The following is a 22,208-nucleotide window of genomic DNA, read 5'->3' as shown; positions in this document are numbered from 1 at the left end:
TACGGAGCAAAGCCAGCCCTGGAAGAGCCTGACCCATGGGCACTCAGCAACTATTATTGAGTCAACCAGCTGCAAAGGCTCAAGGGAAAGGGTTTGCATTTGTCCTTCTCATTCCTCTCAGAGAACTCAAGCACCTGCTACCTCGCTGTAAAAGGGAAGAAAAAGACTGAGCTATGGAAGATATGTAGGCAGAAGATACTTAAAAAGGGGTTATAACTCCCATGTGTTCATTTCTTAGACACTGGAACCACACAGGGACTAAAACAGGAGACCCAGGAGTGGCTACAGGATGGGAAAGAAGCGGATGGAAGATGCAGGACTTCCTACATCTTTGTGATTCTACAAGAAAGTGTGTTTACAGGAGCTGGATAAATGTAGCTGGCCTTGGCCACAGTGGCACTTGTGTCTGTACCCCACATGGCTAACAGAGCCAAAGCCCTGTCACAGCATTGTCTCGGTTGCAGCCATGAGGCCAGCTCAAGGAAGTGTTGAAGATGAGGAGAAGGTGGAATCTGGTACCCCTTGGCGGGGCAGCTACAGGTGGCTGTCATAGTGAATCAAACCCAGCAGGCACCACTCAACAAAACTACCTTCACCTCCCAGATAGCCACAGCTCACTGGGCCACCGTCATTCTTCAGCAACACCTCACGGAAAAAAGTCAGTTCTCACTCCAGTTTTTAACATTTTTAAGAATGTGAAACTAGAGCAAATTTCAAATAACAATGCATAGTTGTGGTTTTCCTCACAGGGATGTTTCTACTCCTCCCATCGGCATCTGCTTTAAACATTAAGTGGAACATGTGATCCCAAAACCACTGAACGACTTTGATGTTCAGGATGAAAAAGAAAACAGTGAAGATGGTAAGCAAGGGGCCATTTGCTAATTTTTCCCAAATGCATCTGTGAACCCCTCCCCCATAAAACAAATTTGTTTGCTTTTTAATATGGTGTGTTTTCTCCAGATGACTGTGAAAATTCCTGCTCATTGATGCTACCAGCTGGGACTGGTGGATGGAGAGTTAATCAAAACAACAAGGTAAATCTACACGTTCTCATCCTTCCTCTGCAAAAGGTTGTCTATGCACCAGAACAAGCCATCTCTCTAGTCTTTATTTAGTGTTTTGTGTGACAAAAACTTACATGCAATGCTGCCCACCAGGAAGTAAGGTAAGGCAAAATGATGGGGACTAAATGCTGTCTGAAAAATAGCTGCTCCAGCCTAAGCAACATAGTGAAACCGCATCTCTACAAAAAAACAACAACAACAACAAAAAAAAAAAACGGAGTTTCGCTCTTGTTGCCCAGGCTGGAGTGCAATGGTGCGATCTTGGCTCACTGCAACCTCCGCCTCCTGCGTTCAAGTGATTCTCCTGCGTTCAAGTGATTCTCCTGCATTCAAGTGATTCTCCTGTGTTCAAGTGATTCTCCTGCCTCAGCCTCCTGAGTAGCTTGCATTACAGGTACCCACCACCACCCCCAGCTAATTTTTTGTATTTTTAGTAGAGACGGGGTTTCACTATGTTGGTCAGGCTGGTCTTGAACTCCTGACCTCAGGCGATCCACCTGCCTCGGCCTCCCAAAGTACTGGGATTACAGGCGTGAGCCACCACACCAAGCCAAAAAAAAATTTTAAATTAGCCATGCACGGTAGTGTGTGCCTGTGGTTCCAGCTATTCCAGAGACTGAGGTGGGAGGATCACTTGAGCCTGGGAGGTCGAAGCTGCAGTGAGCTGTGTTCATGCCACTACACTCCAGCCCAGGTGATGGAGCTAGACTCTGTCTAAAAAAAGAAACAAAGAAAAAAGAAAAACCCTGCTCATGGTCTTCACCCAGTTTTTACTCCCCATCAGACTACAGCTCTTCATCTCTTCAAGACCTTTCTGCAAGACAGCTGCTGCATCCCCACTGGGCCTGAAAGGGTCACCCCCTCAGATGAGAGGCATGTTTGCATTTTCTTTCTACCTGGGTTTTGACCTGGGTTCTGTGCATGAAAACTTGTTAGGGGACAACCAGCCCAAATCACAGCTGGGAATATCATTATCTGCTGCAATGAGTAGCAGATAATGACCCATAGGGGCTAGTGGATTAATTATTTCTGATGCAGGGCTGGTTTCTCCTCCAGTATCCTCTTCGAAGCATGCTGCTACTAAGTCTCAAAATGTTGATCCACTTTGAGACTTTGAACATCATATTGCTTATGGATACCCTATTGTCAGCAAAAAAGGACATCCTGCCAGACTACGTATTCTTAGTCCTATTTCCCATAGATAGAAGAGGGAGGATCCTATTCAAAGGTTACAAACCTTGGGGTGGAAGGAAATATTCACCCAAACCATATGAGGGTCTTTTTCTCCCCATGTCATTAAGATAGTTGATGTTCAACTCAGTTGTTGGCACATGTGGGTATTCAGTAAATATTTGTGAATGGAATATGTAGCCTCATACCCAAGATTACAGAAAGCAAAAAAGTCAGGAGACAAAAGGATTACAGAATTAGGAATACTTGGAGAAGAACTAAAGACCACCAGTGGCTTTGGTATGAGGGTGTTTATATTCTTATTCTAGGAATAAATGTTTTCACAGAGCTTCTATTATTCAACATCATTCGTAAGATAATCCAGTAGAGAGGGGTTTCCTTTCACAGAAAACCATGGCAGTTCGGAAGCAACTTAGGCACTGTTTATCTCCGCGAGGGGCCTCAGTGAATTGAGTCATTCCAAAGATGAATAAAGATTCCTTGCTTCTAGAAAATAGAAGGAAATCTCACAGTGCTGGAGGGAGTAGGGGAAGCAGAGATAATCCATTCTCATCGTTCATATTTGAGTAGGAAAAAAATTGGTATTTTAAATAAACTTAGAACTTCACCAGATTTGGGTTTTTAGATTTGAGACACAACACTTTCTAGCTGCTTCTAGCCATAGTAAAATCATAAAAACAAAGCTACCCAGAACAGAGTTTGCTTGCTTCTTGGATATGTCATAAAGATGCCAATTTCCCACCAGATCACTAGAAAAATTAATGCAATCCTATGACAAATATTTACTTTTTAGACAAGGTGATTTTTAAAGTTCATTGGAAAGAGTAAGTAATAACGCTAGAAAAACTCTGAAAAAAAAAAAATGAGCCACCACCAGATATTAAAGCCACAATAATTAAAACTGTGTGGTACTTATGCCTAATCAGCCAGGTCAATGGATCAGCATAGAACATTCAGAAATAAGCACAAATACATATGAGAATCCAGTATGTGACAAAGTGGCATTTCAAATCAGTGAGGAAAAGATGGATTCTCAATAAACTATGTTTGAACGGTTATAGCAATTCGAATGAAGCATGTCATTGATTTGTTAAATTTGGATATTCACTTTCAAATATATAAATGCAGTCTATAATGTAACTTGAAGTGGAAATCACCTTGTGTGCATTAGATTTAAAAATCTACCACTCAATTTAATAAACAGTTATTACTGCAAGAATAAAATGCTGCAATAATTTATGATCAAGAAAGTTTATGTACAATTATTATGGACCTGAAATTTATGTAAAATTATTATGGACCTGAAAATAGGGAAATAAATTGACAGTCGTTAACACTGAAATATCTTTAGAAAAATATTAGATTCTTTTTCAAACAAATGCCAAGTATTGAAATGTAAATAATACAAAGCAGACAAAAAATTAGACATAATTCTCGTCTTCATATGATTATTTAGGGTACTCTTAACAGAATAATCTTTAAAAACTGTATTTAACTTTGTTTAGGCTATGAGTCTTAAAAAAAAAAAGTCCTATTAGGAATTCTTCACATTTTGTAAAGATGTATTAAAAATGTCAACTTTGTCCAGATGCAGAGCCCCAGGCCTGTAATCCGAGTACTTTGGGAGGTTGAGACGGGCAGATCACAAGGTCAGGAGATCGAGACCATGCTGGCTAACAGTGAAACCCCGTCTCTACTAAAAATACAAAAAATTAGCCAGGCATGGTGGCATGCGTCTATAGTCCCAGCTACTTGGGAGGCTGAGGCAGGAGTATTGCTTGAACCCAGGAGGCGGAGGTTTCAGTGAGCCGAGATTGCGCCACTGAACTCTAGTTGGGCAACAGAGCGAGAGACTGTCTCAAAAAAAAAAAAAAAAAAATTAGGCTCAGGGCTGTGCTCCTGTAGTCCCAGCTATTCAGGAGGCTGAGGCAGGAGGATCACCTGAGTCCAGGAATTCGAGTCTAGCCTGAGCAACATAGAGCTCATCTCAAAAAAAAGAAAAAAAAAAATTATAAAACTGACTTGTAGCATACTTTATGTAAGACATTCAAACAAGATGTTTTTTTAAAGGCTATGTGAAAACTAATTACTGAATATTTGCAGATAACAATACCAATATTGCAGGGCTTCTAACAAGCAATTTGTATACATAACCTGGTGAGCCTCACGTGGAGAACTCTTAGCTCCAAGCCCCCAGCAGCCTGTCTGACTTCAAATGCAGGGTCCAGTAGGCTTGCGACTTCAGCCCTGCTCACCACTTGGGAGTTTTTATTCTGTTTCTGACCCTCAAAGATGCATCTTGTTTTTGAGCCTGGTTCTGTCTTCTAAAATTTTCCTTGAAATATTTTACCTATTACTGTTATGTGTTTGGAATTATAGAGACGTGCCAACTCCAGGTGAGAGCTTCAAATGGCATCTCAGGTAATATTGTGTCCGGAATTGGTGGGTTCTTGGTCTCAATGACTTCAAGAATGAAGCCGTGGACCCTCGCGGTGAGTGTTACAGTTCTTAAAGGCGGCGTGTCCGGAGTTTGTTCATTCTGATGTTCGGATGTGTTCGGAGTTTCTTCCTTCTGGTGGGGTTTGTGGTCTCGCTGGCTCAGGAGTGAAGCTGCAGACCTTCGCAGTGAGTGTTACAGCTCTTAAGGCGGCGCGTCGGGAGTTGTTCGTTCCTCCAGGTGGGTTCGTGGTCTCGCTGGCTTCAGGAGTGAAGCTGCAGACCTTCAGGGTGAGTGTTACAGCTCACAAAGGCAGTGTGGACCCAAAGAGTGAGCAGTAGCAAGATTTATTGCAAAGAGGGAAAGAACAAAGCTTCCACAGTGTGGAAGGGGACCCGAGTAGGTTGCCACTGCTGGCTCGGGAAGCCTGCTTTTATTCTCTTATCTGGCCCCACCCACATCCTGCTGATTGGTCCATTTTACAGAGAGCCGAGTGATCTGTTTTGACAGGGCGCCGATTCGTGCGTTTACAAACCCTGAGCTAGACACAAAGGTTCTCCACCTCCCCACTAGATTAGCTAGATACAGAGTGTCCACACAAAGGTTCTCCAAGTCCCCACCAGAGTAGCTAGATACAGAGTGTCGATTGGTGCATTCAGAAACCCTGAGCTAGACACAGGGTGCTGATTGGTGTGTTTACAAACCTTGAGCTAGATACAGAGTGATGATTGGTGTATTTGCAATCCCCTAGCTAGACATAAATGTTCTCCAAGTCCCCACCAGAGTAGCTGGATAAAGAGTGTCCATTGGTGCATTCACAAACCCTGAGCTAGACACAGGGTGTTGATTGGTGTGTTTACAAACCTTGAGCTAGATACAGAGTGCCCATTGGTGTATTTACAATCGCTTAGCTAGACATAAAGGTTTTCCAAGTTCCCCCACCAGAGTCAGGAGCCCAGCTGGCTTCACCCAGTGGATCCCACACTGGGGGCCACAGGTGGAGCTGCCTGCCAGTTCTGCCCTGTGTGCCTGAACTCCTCAGCCCATGGGTGGTCAATGGGACTGGGCACCGTGGAGCAGGGGGCGGTGCTCTTCGGAGAGGCTCGGGCTGCACAGGAGCCCATGGAGAGGGGGAGGCTCAGGCATGGCAGGCTGCAGGTCCCCAGCCCTGCCCCACAGCGAGGCAGCTAAGGCCCAGTGAGAAATCGAGCACAGTGCCAGTGGGCCAGCACTGCTGGGGGACCCAGTACATCCTCTGCAGCCGCTGGCCCGGGTGCTAAGCCCCTCGTTGCCCGGGGCCGGCAGGACTGGCCGGCCGCTCCGAGTGCAGGGCCGGCCAAGCCCACGCCTACCCGGAACTCCAGCTGGCCCGTAAGCGCCGCGCACAGCCCCAGTTCCTGCTCGCGCCTCTCCCTCCACACCTCCCTGCAAGCTGAGGGAGCCAACTCCCGCCTTGGCCAGCCCAGAAAGGGGCTCCCACAGTGCAGTGGTGGGCTGAAGGGCTCCTCAAGTGCCGCCAAAGTGGGAGCCCAGGCAGAGGAGGCGCCGAGAGCGAGCGAGGGCTGCGAGGGCTGCCAGCACGCTGTCACCTCTCAATATGATAATAAAAGATGTTAATTAATGGTTTATCTTAAACATTGATTTGTATACTTAAGAATTAGTGATCCTAGAAAGTGTCAGATATAGGTCAAAAAGACAAAGTGTCTTTTTTTTTTTTTTTCTGAGACGGAGTCTTGCTTTATTGCCCAGGCTGGGGTGCAGTGGCGTGATCTCGGCTCACTGCAACCTCCACCTCCTGGGTTGAAGCAATTCTCCTGCCTCAGCCTCCAGAGTAGCTGGGATTACAGGCACCTGCCACCACACCTGGCTTTTTGTATTTTTAGTAGAGACAGGGGTTTCACCATGTAGGCCAGGCTGGTCTTGAACTCCTGACCTCATGCTCAGCCTACATCGGCCTCCCAAAGTGCTGGGATTACAGGCATGAGCCGCTGCACCCAGCCTTTTTTTAAAGACAGGGTCTCACTCGGTCACCCAGGCTGGAGTGCAGTGGTGCAATCATGGCTCACTGCAGCCTCCACCTCCCCAGGGTCAGGTGATCCTCCCACCTCAGCCTTCTGAGTAGCTGGGACTTACAGGCATGTGCCACTATATTCAGCGAATTTTTGCATTTGTTGTAGAGACAGGGATTTACCATGTTGGCCAGGCTAGTGTCAAACACCTGGGCTCAAAGGATCCACAAACCTCGGCCTCCTAAAGTGCTGGGATTACTGGCGTGAGCCACCACGCCTGGCTAGTGTCTCATTTTTAGTGTGTGTCTGGGGGCCTTCTGTGAGCCCTAAAGTCATGTGGGCAGATTCCACAGTAATGAGTGCCCTAAACATATACATAATAGGATCTGCCTACTCATTTCCTTTTCTTAAAGTAGAGAATACCTTGGACCAATAGCTAAGATCTTTTCTGTTTAGCTTGATGGAGCTGCTTCTACATCATTCTGTGACTCGAATTGCAACTTCAGACTTGAAATCATTTTTATTGTATCCTGTTTAAAATGACAATTCCTACAGCAACTAAACAATTCATAGCCACTCACTCCCTTATTAATCAGTATTGAGGCCTGTTCTAGTGTACGGTAGAACACTAGTATGTAATATCCTCTAGTGGTGAGTTTATGCATTAAGAAAATCTCGTTGCTGCTAATCTACTGTCGACGTTTGTGTAATGAGTATTAGGAAATTCTATGCTCTTTGCCTTCAGGCTCATCTTGACTTTAGCTCCTTTCAGTGAAAGCTCATATGTTAAGATATGCTAACTCCCAAAGTTCCTATTTTTCTAAACTGCAAAAACAAGTCTTTCAGATATTCAAAATTCAATTCAGATTTGTTGGAAAATGATTCTATAAAATGTGTTAATAAGACCTTTGGTTTTAGTTGGGTATAGATGGGGGTGGGTGGGGCAGGAAGCTGGGAGAAGGTGGGTGAGGGGCTGAGATGGGTATTCAGGGGCTTCTGCTCTGTAATTCTGGTTTGGCAACATCTTAAGGCAGAAATTCTGAACACACCCCCACCTCCCCCACTCCTGACAAACAAGGTAAGGGATATCCACACTTAAAAAACACATTCACAGGCTGGGCGCGGTGGTTCACGCCTGTAATCCCAGCACTTTGGGAGGCCAAGGCAGGCAGATCACCTGAGCTCATGGGTTTGAGACCAGCCTGGACAACATGGTGAAACCCTTTCTCTACTAAAAATACAAAAATTTAGCCCAGCACGGTGGCGTGCACCTGTAGTCCCAGCTACTTGGGAGGCTGAGACAGGAGAACTGCTTGAGCCTGGGAGGCGGAGGTTGCAGTGAGGGGAGATTGTGCCACTGCACTCCAGCCTGGGCAACAGAGCAAGACTTTGTCTCAAAACACACACACACACACACACACACACACACTCACAACAGCACACCCTGGGGTAGCAGCAATTCCCAGGGATCTACTTACAACCCCAGTGTTTCTCCCATACTCAGGAAAGCCTTGTTAAGTAGGAATAGCACTCAAAGAATGCTACCCAAGAGCTGCAACAGATTCTAGGCAGGGTCTGCCCTGTACCATTTCACTGATGGCCACAAATGCCACCTGACAACCCTCACAGGCTTCTTTAGCTCCTCAGCTTACTGCCATATGAGGGCAGTTTCCTTTCCCACCATTAATAACCACATGCCCATTTCTATAAACCTGCTATTTTGGGAAATTTAATCAATCATCAGTCCGCTGAAAAAAATTCAGGTTTATTCTTTATTCTGGTAACGGCCAGACAACTAATCTGAATAAGGCACATTCATCAGCATCCGTAAGAAACAAATACAAAAGCAATCCCTGTTATACAGAAAGGGAGTGCCAAGAAGTGGGACGTTAATATTGGCAAAGCCCACATATTTTTTGTTAAGCACAAATAAGCAAAATGCAATTGGGTTTGAAAGTCAATGTGCTGTTTCTTTTATGACAGGAAAGGCAAATAGGTTTAAATTTCCTGTGCTCTCTGATGAACCAGGAGCAACTGCCTGGAGCTTTGTGTTGATGCGTCTTCACATCTAGAAGGAGCACAGGGAGTAGGGCTGTGACTGCCGGGGGCCTGGGCAACTCTGCCCCATGCAATGTGACTCAGCCTGTTGCTTCCCAAGTCTAAAATGTTCTTTTTGGTTCATGTAACTGCTCTTAGCCAAAGGCAGATTTAGTTTATAAGCCTCAATGAGGAAAAGCAGGAGACTATTTGCCAAAATAAGAACCAATTTATGGGCTTTTCAAGACATCAAAGCAAGCGGATACAGATAATGCAGATAATACTGGAAGGAAAGGTATTGAAGACTAAGGTATTTACCTCTTTGCAGATTAGGGGATACTGATTGTGTTCTCAGGCCATTTGGATTGGCCTATAGAGATACAGAAGTTATAGCACAGTTTACCAAACATCGTATGTTCTCACTCGTAGGTGGGAATTGAACAAAGAAAACACTTGGACACAGGGCAGGGAACATCACACATTAGGGCCTGTCAGGGGGTGGGGGGCTGGAGGAGGGATAGCATTAGGAGAAATACCTAATGTAGATGACGGGTTGATGGGTGCAGCAAACCACCATGGCACGTGTATACCTATGTAACAACAAACCTGCATGTTCTCCACATGTATCCCAGAACTTAAACTATAATAATAATAATAAAAGTTATAGCACAGTTTATTAGCTAGAAATCAATTTTAACAGCCCCGTCTCAGTCTGAATGAGGCAAATTTAGGCCCACATCATTAGGTATTTCACAACTTAACACCTAAAATTTAACATAAATTTACAAAAATAAGGCTTATTTTTAAGTCATCTGGAGAAACTGTTTTACAGATACCTTAACTTTATTTAGCTCTCTCTAGAATTAACATCTTTGCAAATATATTATTCAATCAAGCATTTGCCATAAAGATAAGCATCAACTTTCCCATTGGACAAGTGATAGTGTTCAAGCTACTTGACTTGTGAAAAACAAAAAACCACCATGACTTCTCAACAAATACATTTTAAAATGAAATATGCTCAGACTGATAAACAAGATATTAAAATGGAGACTGACATTGAACTAGTCAACTTGAAAAACACAAGAGGACAATGCTCCTATAAAATGATATATTATTGGCTTTACAAAGACATACTGGTTTATGTTTACAACTATGTTTTATTTTCAAAAGATAAAGGAAAAGCTTCATGTTGTTATTTGAAAGTACTTCTCAACTAGCTGGGCATGGCGGCGTAATCTCTGAAGTAGGAGGATCATCCCCTTGAGGCCAGGAGGTCCAGGCTGCAGTGAGCTGTGACTGTGCCACTGCACCACAGCTTGGGTGACAGAGTGAGACCCCGTCTTTAAAACAAAAAGAAAGTACTTCTCTGCAAGTAAATTTTATGGATATAATCTTTATTCCGATTAAATAAATGATTACCCTAATCAGCTATTATTTATTATTTTCTATTTAACATTCATTTTTGAAGTGCCAGAGACCTGCCTATGTCACATAAAGTTTGGTCAGATATATGCAAATGCAGTGCTGGTGAAGATCATCTGAATAATGATCACTTTCACATGCCATATTTGTTATATTTTAATATCACTGCTCATTGTGCTTCCTGTCTTTAATAAAGTATAAATCAAGCTATTAAAAGCTGTTTAGGCCAGTCGCGGTAGCTCACGCCTGTAATGCCAGCACTTTGGGAGGCCAAGACGGGTGGATCACTTGAGGTCAGGAGTTCGAGACCAGCCTGGTCAACATGGGGAAACCCCGTCTCTACCAAAAATACAAAAATTAGCTGGGCGTGATGGCAGGTGCCTATAATCCAGCTACTTGGCAGGCTGAGGCAGGAGAATAGCTTGAACCTGGGAGGCAGTGGTTGCAGTGAGCTGAGATATCGCACCACTGCACTCCAGCCTGGATAACAAGAGCGAAACTCTGTCTCAAAAAAAAAAAAAAAAAAGGCTGTTAAAGGGTCAAAACCATCTCAGCGGCTAGCACTATTTAGTGGAGTCATTAGCTGAGAGAATGGTGGGTTACCAGCATGCTGAGCCTCACTAACCACCATAAACTTGGGGGCTTCCAAATGAAATGTATTGAAATTTCTTTATTGATTGCTTTTTAAAATAGAAATATGAAACAAATTAGCATTACTATTTTAGTGATATGAACACCTTTAGTGATATGAACTTCTCTGCCAACTCCTAGAAACTAACCAGAAAACCTAAAATTTACCCTAAGGGAAGAAAAACCTCAAGTCCAAAGACAGTTTCTGATTCCACCAATTGGTTCTACAATTCTGGGATTACTCAAGAAGTAATTTATATTAATATACAGTGTAATGAAAGTTGTTCTGTAAGAGTAACTAAATGGCAATGTTTAGGTAATCATGTATGATATTGTATGCCCACAAATCATTTTTCTAAGTCAAATAAGCAAATTATCTATGACAATAAAAGATGAATTACTAGACACACAAAAGAAAATCTGAAACCTTAAAAAATGTAAATAGGCCAGGCGCGGTGGCTCACGCCTGTAATCCCAGCACTTCGGGAGGCCAAAGCGGGCGGATCACGAGGTCAGGAGATCGAGACCATCCTGGCTAACATGGTGAAACCCTGTCTCTACTAAAATTATTTTTTAAAAAAATTAGCCAGGCGTCGTGGCGGGCACCTGTAGTCCCAGCTACTTGGAAGGCCAAGGCAGGAGAATGGCATGAACCCAGGAGGCGGAGCTTGCAGTGAGCTGAGATTGCACCACTGCACTCCAGCCTGGGCGACAGAGCAAGACTCCATCTCAAAAAAAAAAAAAAAATGTATAGAACAAATAGAAATTAACCTAAGAAAATACATTAGATAATAGATTTGAATTATCTGTACATTTATAAAATATAGTCTTATGTTTAAAAATAGTCATTTTAGTCATGAGAAGACCCAGAGCTAATATACTGCTTCTTTTAAAAATGATTTTTGAGGCCAGGTGCGGTGGCTCACGCCTATAATCCTAGCACTTTGAAAGACCAAGACAGGTGGATCAATTGAGGCCAGGAGTTTGAGACCAACCTGGACAATATAGCAAAACCTCATCTCTATTAAAAATACAAAAATTAGCTGGGCATTGTGGTGCGTGCCTGTAATCCCAGCTACTTGGGAGGCTGAGGCACAAGAATCACTTGAACCCAGGAGGCGCAGGTTACAGTGAGGTGAGATTGCGCCACTGCACTGCATTTCAGCCTGGGTGACAGAGCAAGACCTTCTCTCGAAAAAAAAAAAAAAAGTTTGGTTGGGTGCATTGGGTCACATCTGTAATCCAAACACTTTGGGAGGCTGAGGTGGGAGGATCACTTAAGGCCAGGAGTTCAAGACCAGCCTGGGCAACCCAGTAAGACCCTGTCTCTATAAAAAATAGTGTGGTAGAGTGGTGTGGTAGTCTGCACTTGTAGTCCCAGCTACTCAGAAGGCTAAGGTGGGAGGATTGCTTGAGCCCAGGAGTTTAAAGCTACAGTGAGCTATGATCAAGCCACTGCACTCCAGCCTGGGAATCAGAGTGAGACTCCATCTCAAAAAAAAAAAAAAAAAAGACTTTTGAAATAGTGGACAGAAAACTGACAACACTCTCAATTGACTGCACTATACATGGAAGGAAAAATGTTTTTAAAAAGGCTAAATTAAAAAAATTATGACTTTAGATATTTATTTTTCTAAATTATTTTGAAAGGAAATGATGAAAAACCATATTCAACTAAATGAAGAAACAAGAATATGCGTCATACTGGTTCCTTTACAGATCTGAGGTAGCACAGGTCAGCAGGCCAATATAATAGTTATACAAGGCAACACTGGTTTTGTGGATGTAACGCTAGCATCTAAGATCTAAAACGACAGAAAAAATGTGCATATGGTATACAGATTTTCCTTCAATTTCCTCTGCTTTTATACTGGATTGACAGTGATATTACATTCAGCATGCTTTAACTTTTTGTTCAGGTCTTTTCCCAAATCTCTTGGAAGATTCCTTTGAAGTTCCAAATGCAAATTCTTCCTTCAGGTAAGCCCCTACACTCAAATTGAGCAATTACTCAATTGTAATCTTTTCAGGTATCAATGAAGATCCCTGTATCTTCTTAGTGTTTCCTAAAATCTTTCCATACTTTAATCAGACTTCTTAGATATATACATATGATCTCATATAACAGAGAGGCCAAAACCCAGTTGAAACAATCCGGGATTATGGTAATAGTCTATATAATGGAACAGACCCTTTGTTAGGTCGAGATCATTTTACTAGAGTTCTGCTTTCAGAGCTCAAATGCTAATCAACTACTATCTCCATACAAACTGTTTTCAATCTTTCTTATAATCACAGAACACGGTCCAACAGTCAGTACTGAACATCAAAACCTCTGAGTATCTACCCACCATTTCTGCTTCCTCTCACTAAGTATAACATCTCTTGGATTTCTCTAATTTTTAATCTAACGGTACTTCTATAACTAGTTGGTCAAGGAATGAGCTGCATTACATAATGTTCCATCACTGCACAGAAATAAACTGATAAAGTTATGCCAAGTGTTCATATAAAATTACTATTAAATTGGTTATTCAAAAATAAATTTTTAAAATAAAACAAATAAATTGGTTATTAAAATCTGTTCTGCTGAAAGAGTCTACAAACTCTTACCCTACACAAGTATAAAATTCCATGCAGAGGGGACAGAAATGACAATTAACAGAAATGAACAAAAGCATCAGAGACATGCTAGTAAATGCTAGCTTATACATTCTGCTGTTCATGTATAGATCTTTATCCTTCATAAATAATGTATCTATACAATAAACCTGTATTTCATCTTCCTACTCATAAGATTCAATACATTCATTTTTTAAACATATTTCCTATCTTCTAAGATGTTTTTTCACTTAATCAATGGTGTTCAAACTCGAATATCAGTGAAACTCTTTGTTCCAATGAAATCTCAGAGAACCCCAACATATAAAACAGTTAAAAGCAGAACTGCTCTGATACCAAGGGGAAGGGTGCCAGTAGACACAGTTTGACAATCACTGCTGTAAATCGTTCAAGAAAAGCTGAAGTAAAGATATAGCCAATTGGAATTTCTTCATTTCCAATGATTATAAACAATTTCCCCATTGGTTCTCATTTTTAAGAACGTTTGAGTACAGCTGCTTATACCTCAGCTGAATGGAATAAAAGCACAGTGCCTTCCATGTAGTATTTAGGTAGGTACTCAATGGTTTGAATTCTTATGTCTTTTATCATACTACTCAAAACTGCAAAACTAATATGATATAATCCCGTAACTTTAGATTATTAAAGTGAGGTTTGAAAATATTCAACATGTGACAGAAAAATTTTCTAAAGGTTATCATTGCTTCATAATTCTAACTGCTTTAGTCCAAGTCCAAACACTATCGAAAAGGCTCTTCAGAGTCTCACTCAAGAAAAAAAAAAATCACTCTGTAGTTACTCTAAGAAGTAAGAGTATCTTCCTGTGCAATGTTGCTATATTTTAGAATTTTTTTAAAAATTCTCATATATATCATCCATATTTCAAACCTGATTTGGTCCAAAGAAAAAAAGTCAGGTTAATTTTTAGCTTTGTCAAGGCTTAGATTAGAAAGATTTTACAAGGAATAAAAAATAAAAACTTGTTTCTAAAATAAGCTCATCTTTGTTTTTCAGGCTATTTCCTCAACCTATTTTATCAACCTCCTTCCATATAAATGGAAGGCTTTAAACAAACTTTTTCATAAACATATACCTTCTGTAACCAACTGTGTGCTTAGCTTTAGAAAAGGCACCCCTGTTCTTCTATGCTCTTCACTGGCTGGACTGGCAGTACCAGGTGTGAAATTCTGCTCCACAGCCCACTCAATTTGTCTGAGTCCATGTGGTTGAAGGAGCTGGGAGTGTCAGAGTTGGTAAACTTGGCCCAGAGTAAGTCTCTCACTTTTTCTTCAGTTTCCCTTGGGCCTACACTTGCTTCTAATGTTTCCTCCTCTAGCAGAACAGTCAGGACCAGGGCCACATCTTTAAAGGCAGCATTCTCATGATCACAATACTTGTAGAAGATCAAAGTGGAGCCGGCAGGGAAGGATTCGAAGTGGTGTACCACAGCAGCCTTCTGGCCATTCTCAAACCCATAGCTCAGCTCCAGGTCAACCAACAGCTTGACCGTGTCACTGTCCTGCCAGGTCCTTCCAGCCCCATCAATCTGAATGGGAGAGACTTTCTGGGAAGAGGTGTAGGCACGTGCAACATGGTGGCTCAGGCACTTCAGGGTCTCTCTTCCCTCCCGAGCTGCTGTAAATATGATGGTGGCTGGCTCAGTGGGGTTGGAAGCATTGAGGTGCTTCTGGAGAAACTTCCGTCCTCTCTGCCACAGGAAAGAACTCTGGCCTGGAAATGAATCTTTCAATCGGCTAAACTGGGCCAAAAAGGCCTCCAAAGCTGGATTTTTGAGCACTTGCTGGGCTGGAGAGGAATAGTAGCTATTCACAGAACTTGCCACAACAGCCACAACCGCCACAACAGCCACAACCAGGAAGAAAAGAAAGATAGGGCCTGTCAAAAGAATGAAAAAGGAATAGAAAATTACAGAGAACACAAGCCAGAAACAAAGCCTGTGGTAAACTGAAATGAGGCAGAGATACCGGCAGGTTTTACTAGGAGCAATACGTTTCTTTTGCATAAATTGTTTAAACTTTCAATCCACCAGAAGTACCTTTTCTCTAATCTCTTCTCAGATTTAATTATTTGAAGATATATCTGTTAAAAGATAAAAGCTACGTGGAAGAGTTAAGTACTCAGTAAAAAATTTTTAAAATAAAAGGTAAAAGCTGAGTCTATGTATTCGTTATTATAACTAATGATGTAATTTAGACATGAGTGATCAAGATTTTCTTTCACCTTCTCAATGCACCTACTACCTATAGCCATTTTTTTAGGAGTCATAACTTTAAAGTACACTTGAAAAATTAATATTCTCTAGTTAGAAAGGCAGTTTTTGTTTCTTGTTTAGGAAAAGCCTTTCCTGTTATGAGAAATCCCATTTTGTTAAGCACAGCAAAATATCAGCCAGCACCCGTAAGGGAAAAATCCCTAAAACTCTAGTGTACTATTTTACTATGTCTCACTACCAATAATTAAATAAGTATATATAAACACAATGTTAAAACTGTTTAAATCTGCTAGTTTTCTAGGCATTTTCACTGAGGATTTCTGAATGTGAATCAACACTGCAGTAAAACCAGGTTTATTCTCACCATGGCTCCAAAAACTCTTTTCATTAATCTGTCTCATGGTGTCCTGTGCATTCTCTTTAATTTCTTCCAACTTTTGTGTTTGTTGTGGATGACTTCCAGCCTCTGGAGAGGAAAAGAATCAATATTATTTTTAGGCAGTACACTAATGATGGTACGTATACCTTTATATCTAGATCTCACCAAACCAAAGAATGATTTGACTAAAAGGCTTTCTATACCTTGGCCAGGTACAGTGGCTCACACCTGTAATCCCAGCACTTTGGGAGGCTGAAACAGTGGCTCACTTGGGGTCAGGAGTTCGAGACCAGCATGGCCAACAAGGTGAAACCCTGTCTCTACCAAAAATACAAAAATTACCTGGGCATGATGGCGGGCGCCTGTAATCCCAGCTACGTGGGAAGCTGAGGCAGGAGAATCGCTTGAACCCGGGAGGTGGAGGTTGCAGTGAGTCGACATCACGCCACTGCACTCCAGCCTGGGGGACAGAGCAAGACTCCACCTCAAAAAAAAAAAAAAAAAAAAAGTTAACATTTTTCCTGTCTTTTCTTTAAGACTATTACTTTTATTCTACTTAGAAGAATAAAATGAAATGATGTGAAATTCATTCAAGGATAATGTTGCTATATTCACAATTCCTCACTGCCTCTTATATCAAAGACAAAGACATTTGAATACTGAGGCCAAACTTACCTAAAATGTAATTCAGCAAAATGTATAAAATTAAGAAGGGATTTAAGAAATGTTGGCTGTACACAAGATTCAACTTCACAGGGTAATTGTGCTCTAATTCCAGTGTTCGAGTTTCACATGGTTCCTCAAGACCCCGAATATAAAAATAAGAGAGGCACTAAGTTCTAAGATAGGAGAGATTAGTGTACAGTTGCAAAATAGCTTACAAAAGCAAATTTGAAACTTTTAGTGAAGGAGATACACAAAGCAAGGAATATAAGGTGAAGAAAATTCATGAAATATGTAAAAATCCAGGTGTAGGGTGGGCATGCCAAGCTTAAAATATGTGGGTGAAAAGAAGGGCAACAATTTTTAGCACTCTAAGCTAAATCACACTAGAATCTAAATTTGTGCTTAACCCCAGCCAAGTACTTCTATTGGCATAGATGAGTAGGATCATCTTCACATATAAAGGATTGTTCATATCACCCCAAAAAGTAGGTTCTTAAAATATCGTATCATAGAATCTAAGAACTGAAAGGATCCATAATGGACACCTACTCCAGCCCCACTACTTAACCTATCATGAAAAAAGGTCCAGGGATATTAAAGATCTTGCCCAAGGTCACATAAAGAGATGTAGCTGGCCTGGCGCAGTGGCTCACGCCTGTAATCCCAGCACTTTGGGAGGCCGAGGTGGGCAGATCACAAGGTCAGGAGATTGAGACCATCCTGGCTAATATGGTGAAACCCCGTCTCTACTAAAAATACAAAAAAATACAAAAAAAATTAGTTGGGTGCGGTGGCGGGTGCCTGTAGTCCCAGCTACTTGGGAGGCTGAGGCAGGAGAATGGGCGTGAACCCAGGAGGCGGAGCTTGCAGTGAGCCCAGATAGCGCCACTGCAGTCCGGCCTGTGCCAAAGAGCCAGACTCCATCTCAAAAAAACAAAAAAACAAAAACAAAACAAAACAAAAAAAGAGATGTAGCTAAGTTGAGATGAAAACAAGATTTCTCATCTCTTAGAGTATAGATAACCTCATTCAACTATATTAAATTGCTTTCCATACATAAACTGCATTTTTTTTTTTTAAAAGACAGGGTCTCACTCTGTCAACAAGGCTGGAGTGCAGTGGTGAAATTTCGGCTCACCACAGCTTCGACCTCCTGGGCTCAAGCAATCCTCCCACCTCAGCCTCCTGAGGACTACAGGTGCATGCAGCTGTTTTTGTGTTTTCTGTAGAGATGGGTTTTTGCCATGTTGCCCAGGCTGGTCTTCCTGGCCTCAAGTGATCCACCAGCCTTGGCCTCCCAAAGTGCTAGGATCACAGGAGTGAGCCACCACCCTTGGCCTAAACTAGATTTTTTTAAACAACATTTTTTCTACTCACAGTGAACCTGCCTAACAGTGAATTTTTTTTAAGACATGGGGTCTCACTACATTGCCCAGGCTAGCTAGAATGCAGTGGCTATTCACAGGGGTGATCATAGCACACTGCAGGCTTGAACTCCTGGGCTCAAGCAATCCTCCCAACTCAGCTTCCCAAGTAACTTGGACTAGAGGTGTAAGTAATTGCACCTAGCTCGTAATCGTGAAATTCCGACACAGGTCATGGTCGTTACAAATCACATTCATTCATTTGACAAAATTCATAAAGGTGTTTCTATGGGCCAGGTGCCAGAGATACACAATGAATGAGAGGGACATAGTCCTTGCCTTCACTGAAGTTACAGATTATTCTAATGATTAATAAATAAAACATATATTTGAGATTAGTCATTGATTTGCAGTGAAACATGAATTACTAGCCCTTGCTGAAGTCCCTGATGAACAGAACATCTTATATTTTATATTCTTTTGTACTGGCAAATGGGCATTTCAGACTGAGCTCTTCAGAGTGCTTATAAAATACAAACCCACACAGACAATCACAGAAGGTGAAAGCTAGAAGAATCCTTGGATATCATCTTGTCCAATTTCTTCATTTTACAAATAGGAAATTGAAGCACCAGGAAGGGAAGAGATTTTCCCAAGGTCACCCAAGTCAGCAAGTGGTAGGGCCACAACTAGAATTCACACCTCGAGTTCCACTTAAGGATTTAGCACACTGCAACCCTTACCTTCATAAGGGAAGACATGCTTGTTCCTCTTAACATATAGGCAGAAAAAACCAGGTATAGAGAAACTAACTGACTTACTCAAAGTCCTATAAAACTGAAACATGACTGAGTTAAGGATACTGTCCCATTAATACTCATTTTTAAATATACCCATCTGTTGATTTATGTAACATTTAGTTTCCCAAGGACTTTAAAAATTATAAGTCAAAATATTCTCATAAGAAATAAAAAACCATAAGCGAATTTTTTAAGTCATGCCCCTTTTTGTCATATCACATTAATATAAACAGTTAATAAAAACATGCTTAGAAATGCAGTTTATGTGTAGGAAGCAACTTAATATAATGGAATGAGCTAGCCTAGATGAGAAACCTCATTCGAAAATCAACTCAGTCATGGCTTGGTGTGAGCTTGGGCAAGGCCCAAAGGCCTTAATCCTATGAAAGACAGACAAAAGTTCTCTGAAAAGAAGGCCTCTGACTTCTGCTGTGTTCTCAGTTAACAGAGCAATACAAAACAGGAGAGTAGTTCAGGGGGTTCTCTTACCTGGGACCAGCAGTCGCCTCCTCAGTGTATCCTCACCTTCTTGCCCTGCACTGGAATGACCAGGACTCTGGGCCTCCTGGGAGTCTGTAGTAGGTGGTTCCTGAGATGCTCCAGTTCCGTCACTCGCTTCCTTAGGGAGGGCCACAGAGCTGCTCCCTAAGTGTGCATCTGCTCTTCCTACCTTGTCACTTGGAGAATGGCTGGGATCTGGATCCAAGGGTTCTTCACCCACATTTTCTGAAGGGAGGTGATGCCCTTTTCCACCATCCAGAAAACTCTGCTTGTTCTCATCTTCTATTTTATCCTTTGGATGTTTCCCCACATTTGCTTCATCTGGACTTTCTGATTTATCACCTGTATCTGCACTTTCTGGACCTATTGTCTCTATCCTTTGGTGGTCTTTGCTAAGACCACAGGCAGAGTGCAGGATCTGAGCTTCTTTGGCATTACTTGCTATGATTGTGGTCTCCTGTGCCTGAGAATTTATTGATGGATCATTTTCCAAATCCTTTTGAGAGTCTATTGAGATAAAAATTTATAATTTTTATTGGAAAAAATTCCCCATAAATTTATATTTTAACAAGGTCCCTGTTTAATAATAGTATTTACATAGATTTTCATGGTTTATAAGACACTTCCTAAACATTATTTCTCTTGGCTCCCACTAAAGGTGATTAAAACAACAACAACAAAAAACCTTATCATGTTAACAAATATAAAATGCCACTAATATAAAACAAATTATGACAGAACCAACTTTTGGTTATATTAAATATATCCTCTTCCCTAATGAAAGGCAATGCTTATCAATGGTAGCAAAACCTTATGCAAAAGGCTGATAGGGACTTTTATAGTGGATGAGCCAGACTGACAACTGCTGAACCCAGTGACCAATCTTTACATCAGGAAAACAGGGAAACCCAAACAGATATCATTTACCTTCTAATACAATGCAGTAAGAAGTACTCTAGACCACTTGGGAAGTATTTTGGCCAAACAACTAAACTTAAATCTGGTAAGCTTCTAGAGCAACCAGTTTCCAAGAAATATAGGGATAGAGGAATACATTAAATTATGCCTCAAGAATATAATCAGCAAAACCCAGCATGTGGGAAATTCCAAAAGACTTTGTTTCTTTAATAAAAGTAAGAATGGCCAGATGTGGTGGCTCATGCATGTAATCCCAGCACTTTGGGAGGCCAAGGCAGGTGAATCACCTGAGGTCAGGAGTTCAAGACCAGCCTGGCAACATGGTGAAACCCCCTCTCTACTAAAAATACAAAAATTAGCTGGGCGTGGTGGCAGGCGCCTGTAATCCCAGCTACTCTGGAGGCTGAAGCATGAGAATCGCTTGAGCCTGGAAGGCGGAGGTTGCAGTGAGCTGAGATCACGCCACTGCACTCCAGCCTGGGTAACATTAAAAAAAAAAGAAGAAGAAGAAGAAAGATCCCTTCTAAATATAGCACATTACGGGATATATATAACTCTAAAGATTTGTCTACCATCATTTTTTAAAGAAGCATTGTATTTTTCCATTACTGTAAGTCCTTACTATTGGAGTCTCTAAAACATTTATCTTCCTTATATTATAATTAGGGTCTCACATTATAGTAAAATTTAGTAAATTTGAAAGAATAAGTATAATCAAAACAAATGAACCCACTGAATTGGCTTTTTTACTTCAAAACCTCAGATTTTAGTCATCAGAGATTTTCTCTCTCTGCACAGCCCTGGTTTCCTACAGCAGCACCCTCAGTGCTAGATAAATCAGTCTTACCCTCTTGAGGTTCCCTAAGTCCACTGTCGGCCATGTTTGTGTTCTATCTCTTCAGAGTTGGGAGGATACTTTTTTTAGTACTTGGTTTTCCTTGTGAAGATGTCTTGTTTTCTTCTTGTCCCAAGTCCCAACAGACTCATGCTTCCCGTGGACCCAGGAAATAAGGCATATATACAGTGACTAAAACAAAACGAAAAAAAATTAAATGACTTTTTATCCATACAAGGGAGAAATGCAAGTATCAACTTTATTTATTAAATATGTGTAGCTTGAGTAATATTTCCTCTGTGAAACTTTTTTCGTGAAGAAAAGTTCCTTTCATGAGAATCATATTCCAAATCCTAGACTACTGAAAAAAGCTCCAGATTATTAATCTTTCATGAATTTCATAATCTAATACATTCCAGCATAGTTGAAAGAATATAAAAAGTAAGATCAAGTGACCAGAATCTTCAACACAATAGCCTGAATTAAAATAAAAAATAAATCTAAGAGTAGAAATTTAAGTCATTGCTGACACAATCACTGCGGATTTCCTGGATGTCTTCAATTTCTGTCCCAGATAATTTTCTCATAGTCTGCCTATCAGTAGCTTTCACTGATATTAAAAAGTAACAATGCACAGGAGGTTCCCACAAACTGAGATGGCTGCTTTGAGGTGTACCACTACACATTTGGACTGACTTTGAAGTGGTTTTCTCGAAGTATTCTTTTGTAAAATATGGAGACAGATATTCCTTTATACAATGCCTTTTTATGCAATGCTCAAAGACAGACAAAGAAAATTATTAAGGTTTACACAAAAGGAATCAAAACCAAAGGCACTTTATAAGCAATAAAAACAATCATATTTTATAGTTAATTCTTATTTTGTCAAAAACAAATTGATTAATAAGTTACTTAACATTCATTCCCTATAAAAATGAGAATAATGATATCTATGAGGCTTAAATATAAAAATATATAAGAAACCCCTTTGTGAAGTGTTATAGTTTTTTGACAGCCTAGCTGGAAGGCTAGCCAACTGGCCGTCTTTATGTTTTTCTCAGTACTCTTTTGTAAAATTTAATTTTACACATTAA

The 22,208-nt window shown here is 41.2% G+C and overlaps 1 protein-coding gene across 6 annotated transcripts in view; it reads right to left on the bottom strand.

The window, feature by feature from the left end:
• The window catches only part of LOC116473172 (torsin-1A-interacting protein 2), a 47,209-nt gene that overhangs the window by 1,706 nt on the left and 23,295 nt on the right, over positions 1-22,208 (bottom strand). For 3 of the 6 annotated variants that reach the window (XM_032160870.2, XM_032160869.2, XM_032160871.2), the window contains exons 2-5: positions 21,127-21,306; positions 19,350-19,868; positions 16,016-16,117; positions 8,463-15,314 (exon numbers count right to left, since the gene is read on the bottom strand). In XM_032160870.2, coding sequence (XP_032016761.1) covers positions 14,539-15,314; positions 16,016-16,117; positions 19,350-19,868; positions 21,127-21,160 — 1,431 coding nt within the window. In that variant the 5' untranslated portion in view covers positions 21,161-21,306 and the 3' untranslated portion in view covers positions 8,463-14,538. Of the gene's footprint in view, positions 1-8,462; positions 15,315-16,015; positions 16,118-19,349; positions 19,869-21,126; positions 21,307-22,208 lie in introns of those variants that run through there. The other 3 variants (XM_058442777.1, XM_058442776.1, XM_058442778.1) reach the window with 2 other exon arrangements.

The sequence above is a fragment of the Hylobates moloch genome, unplaced genomic scaffold, assembly GCF_009828535.3.
Source record: "Hylobates moloch isolate HMO894 unplaced genomic scaffold, HMol_V3 SCAFFOLD_8, whole genome shotgun sequence".
NCBI lineage: Eukaryota > Metazoa > Chordata > Mammalia > Primates > Hylobatidae > Hylobates > Hylobates moloch.
Note: the sequence above shows the minus strand (reverse complement) of the source record. Positions and strands in the feature narration are given on the sequence as shown.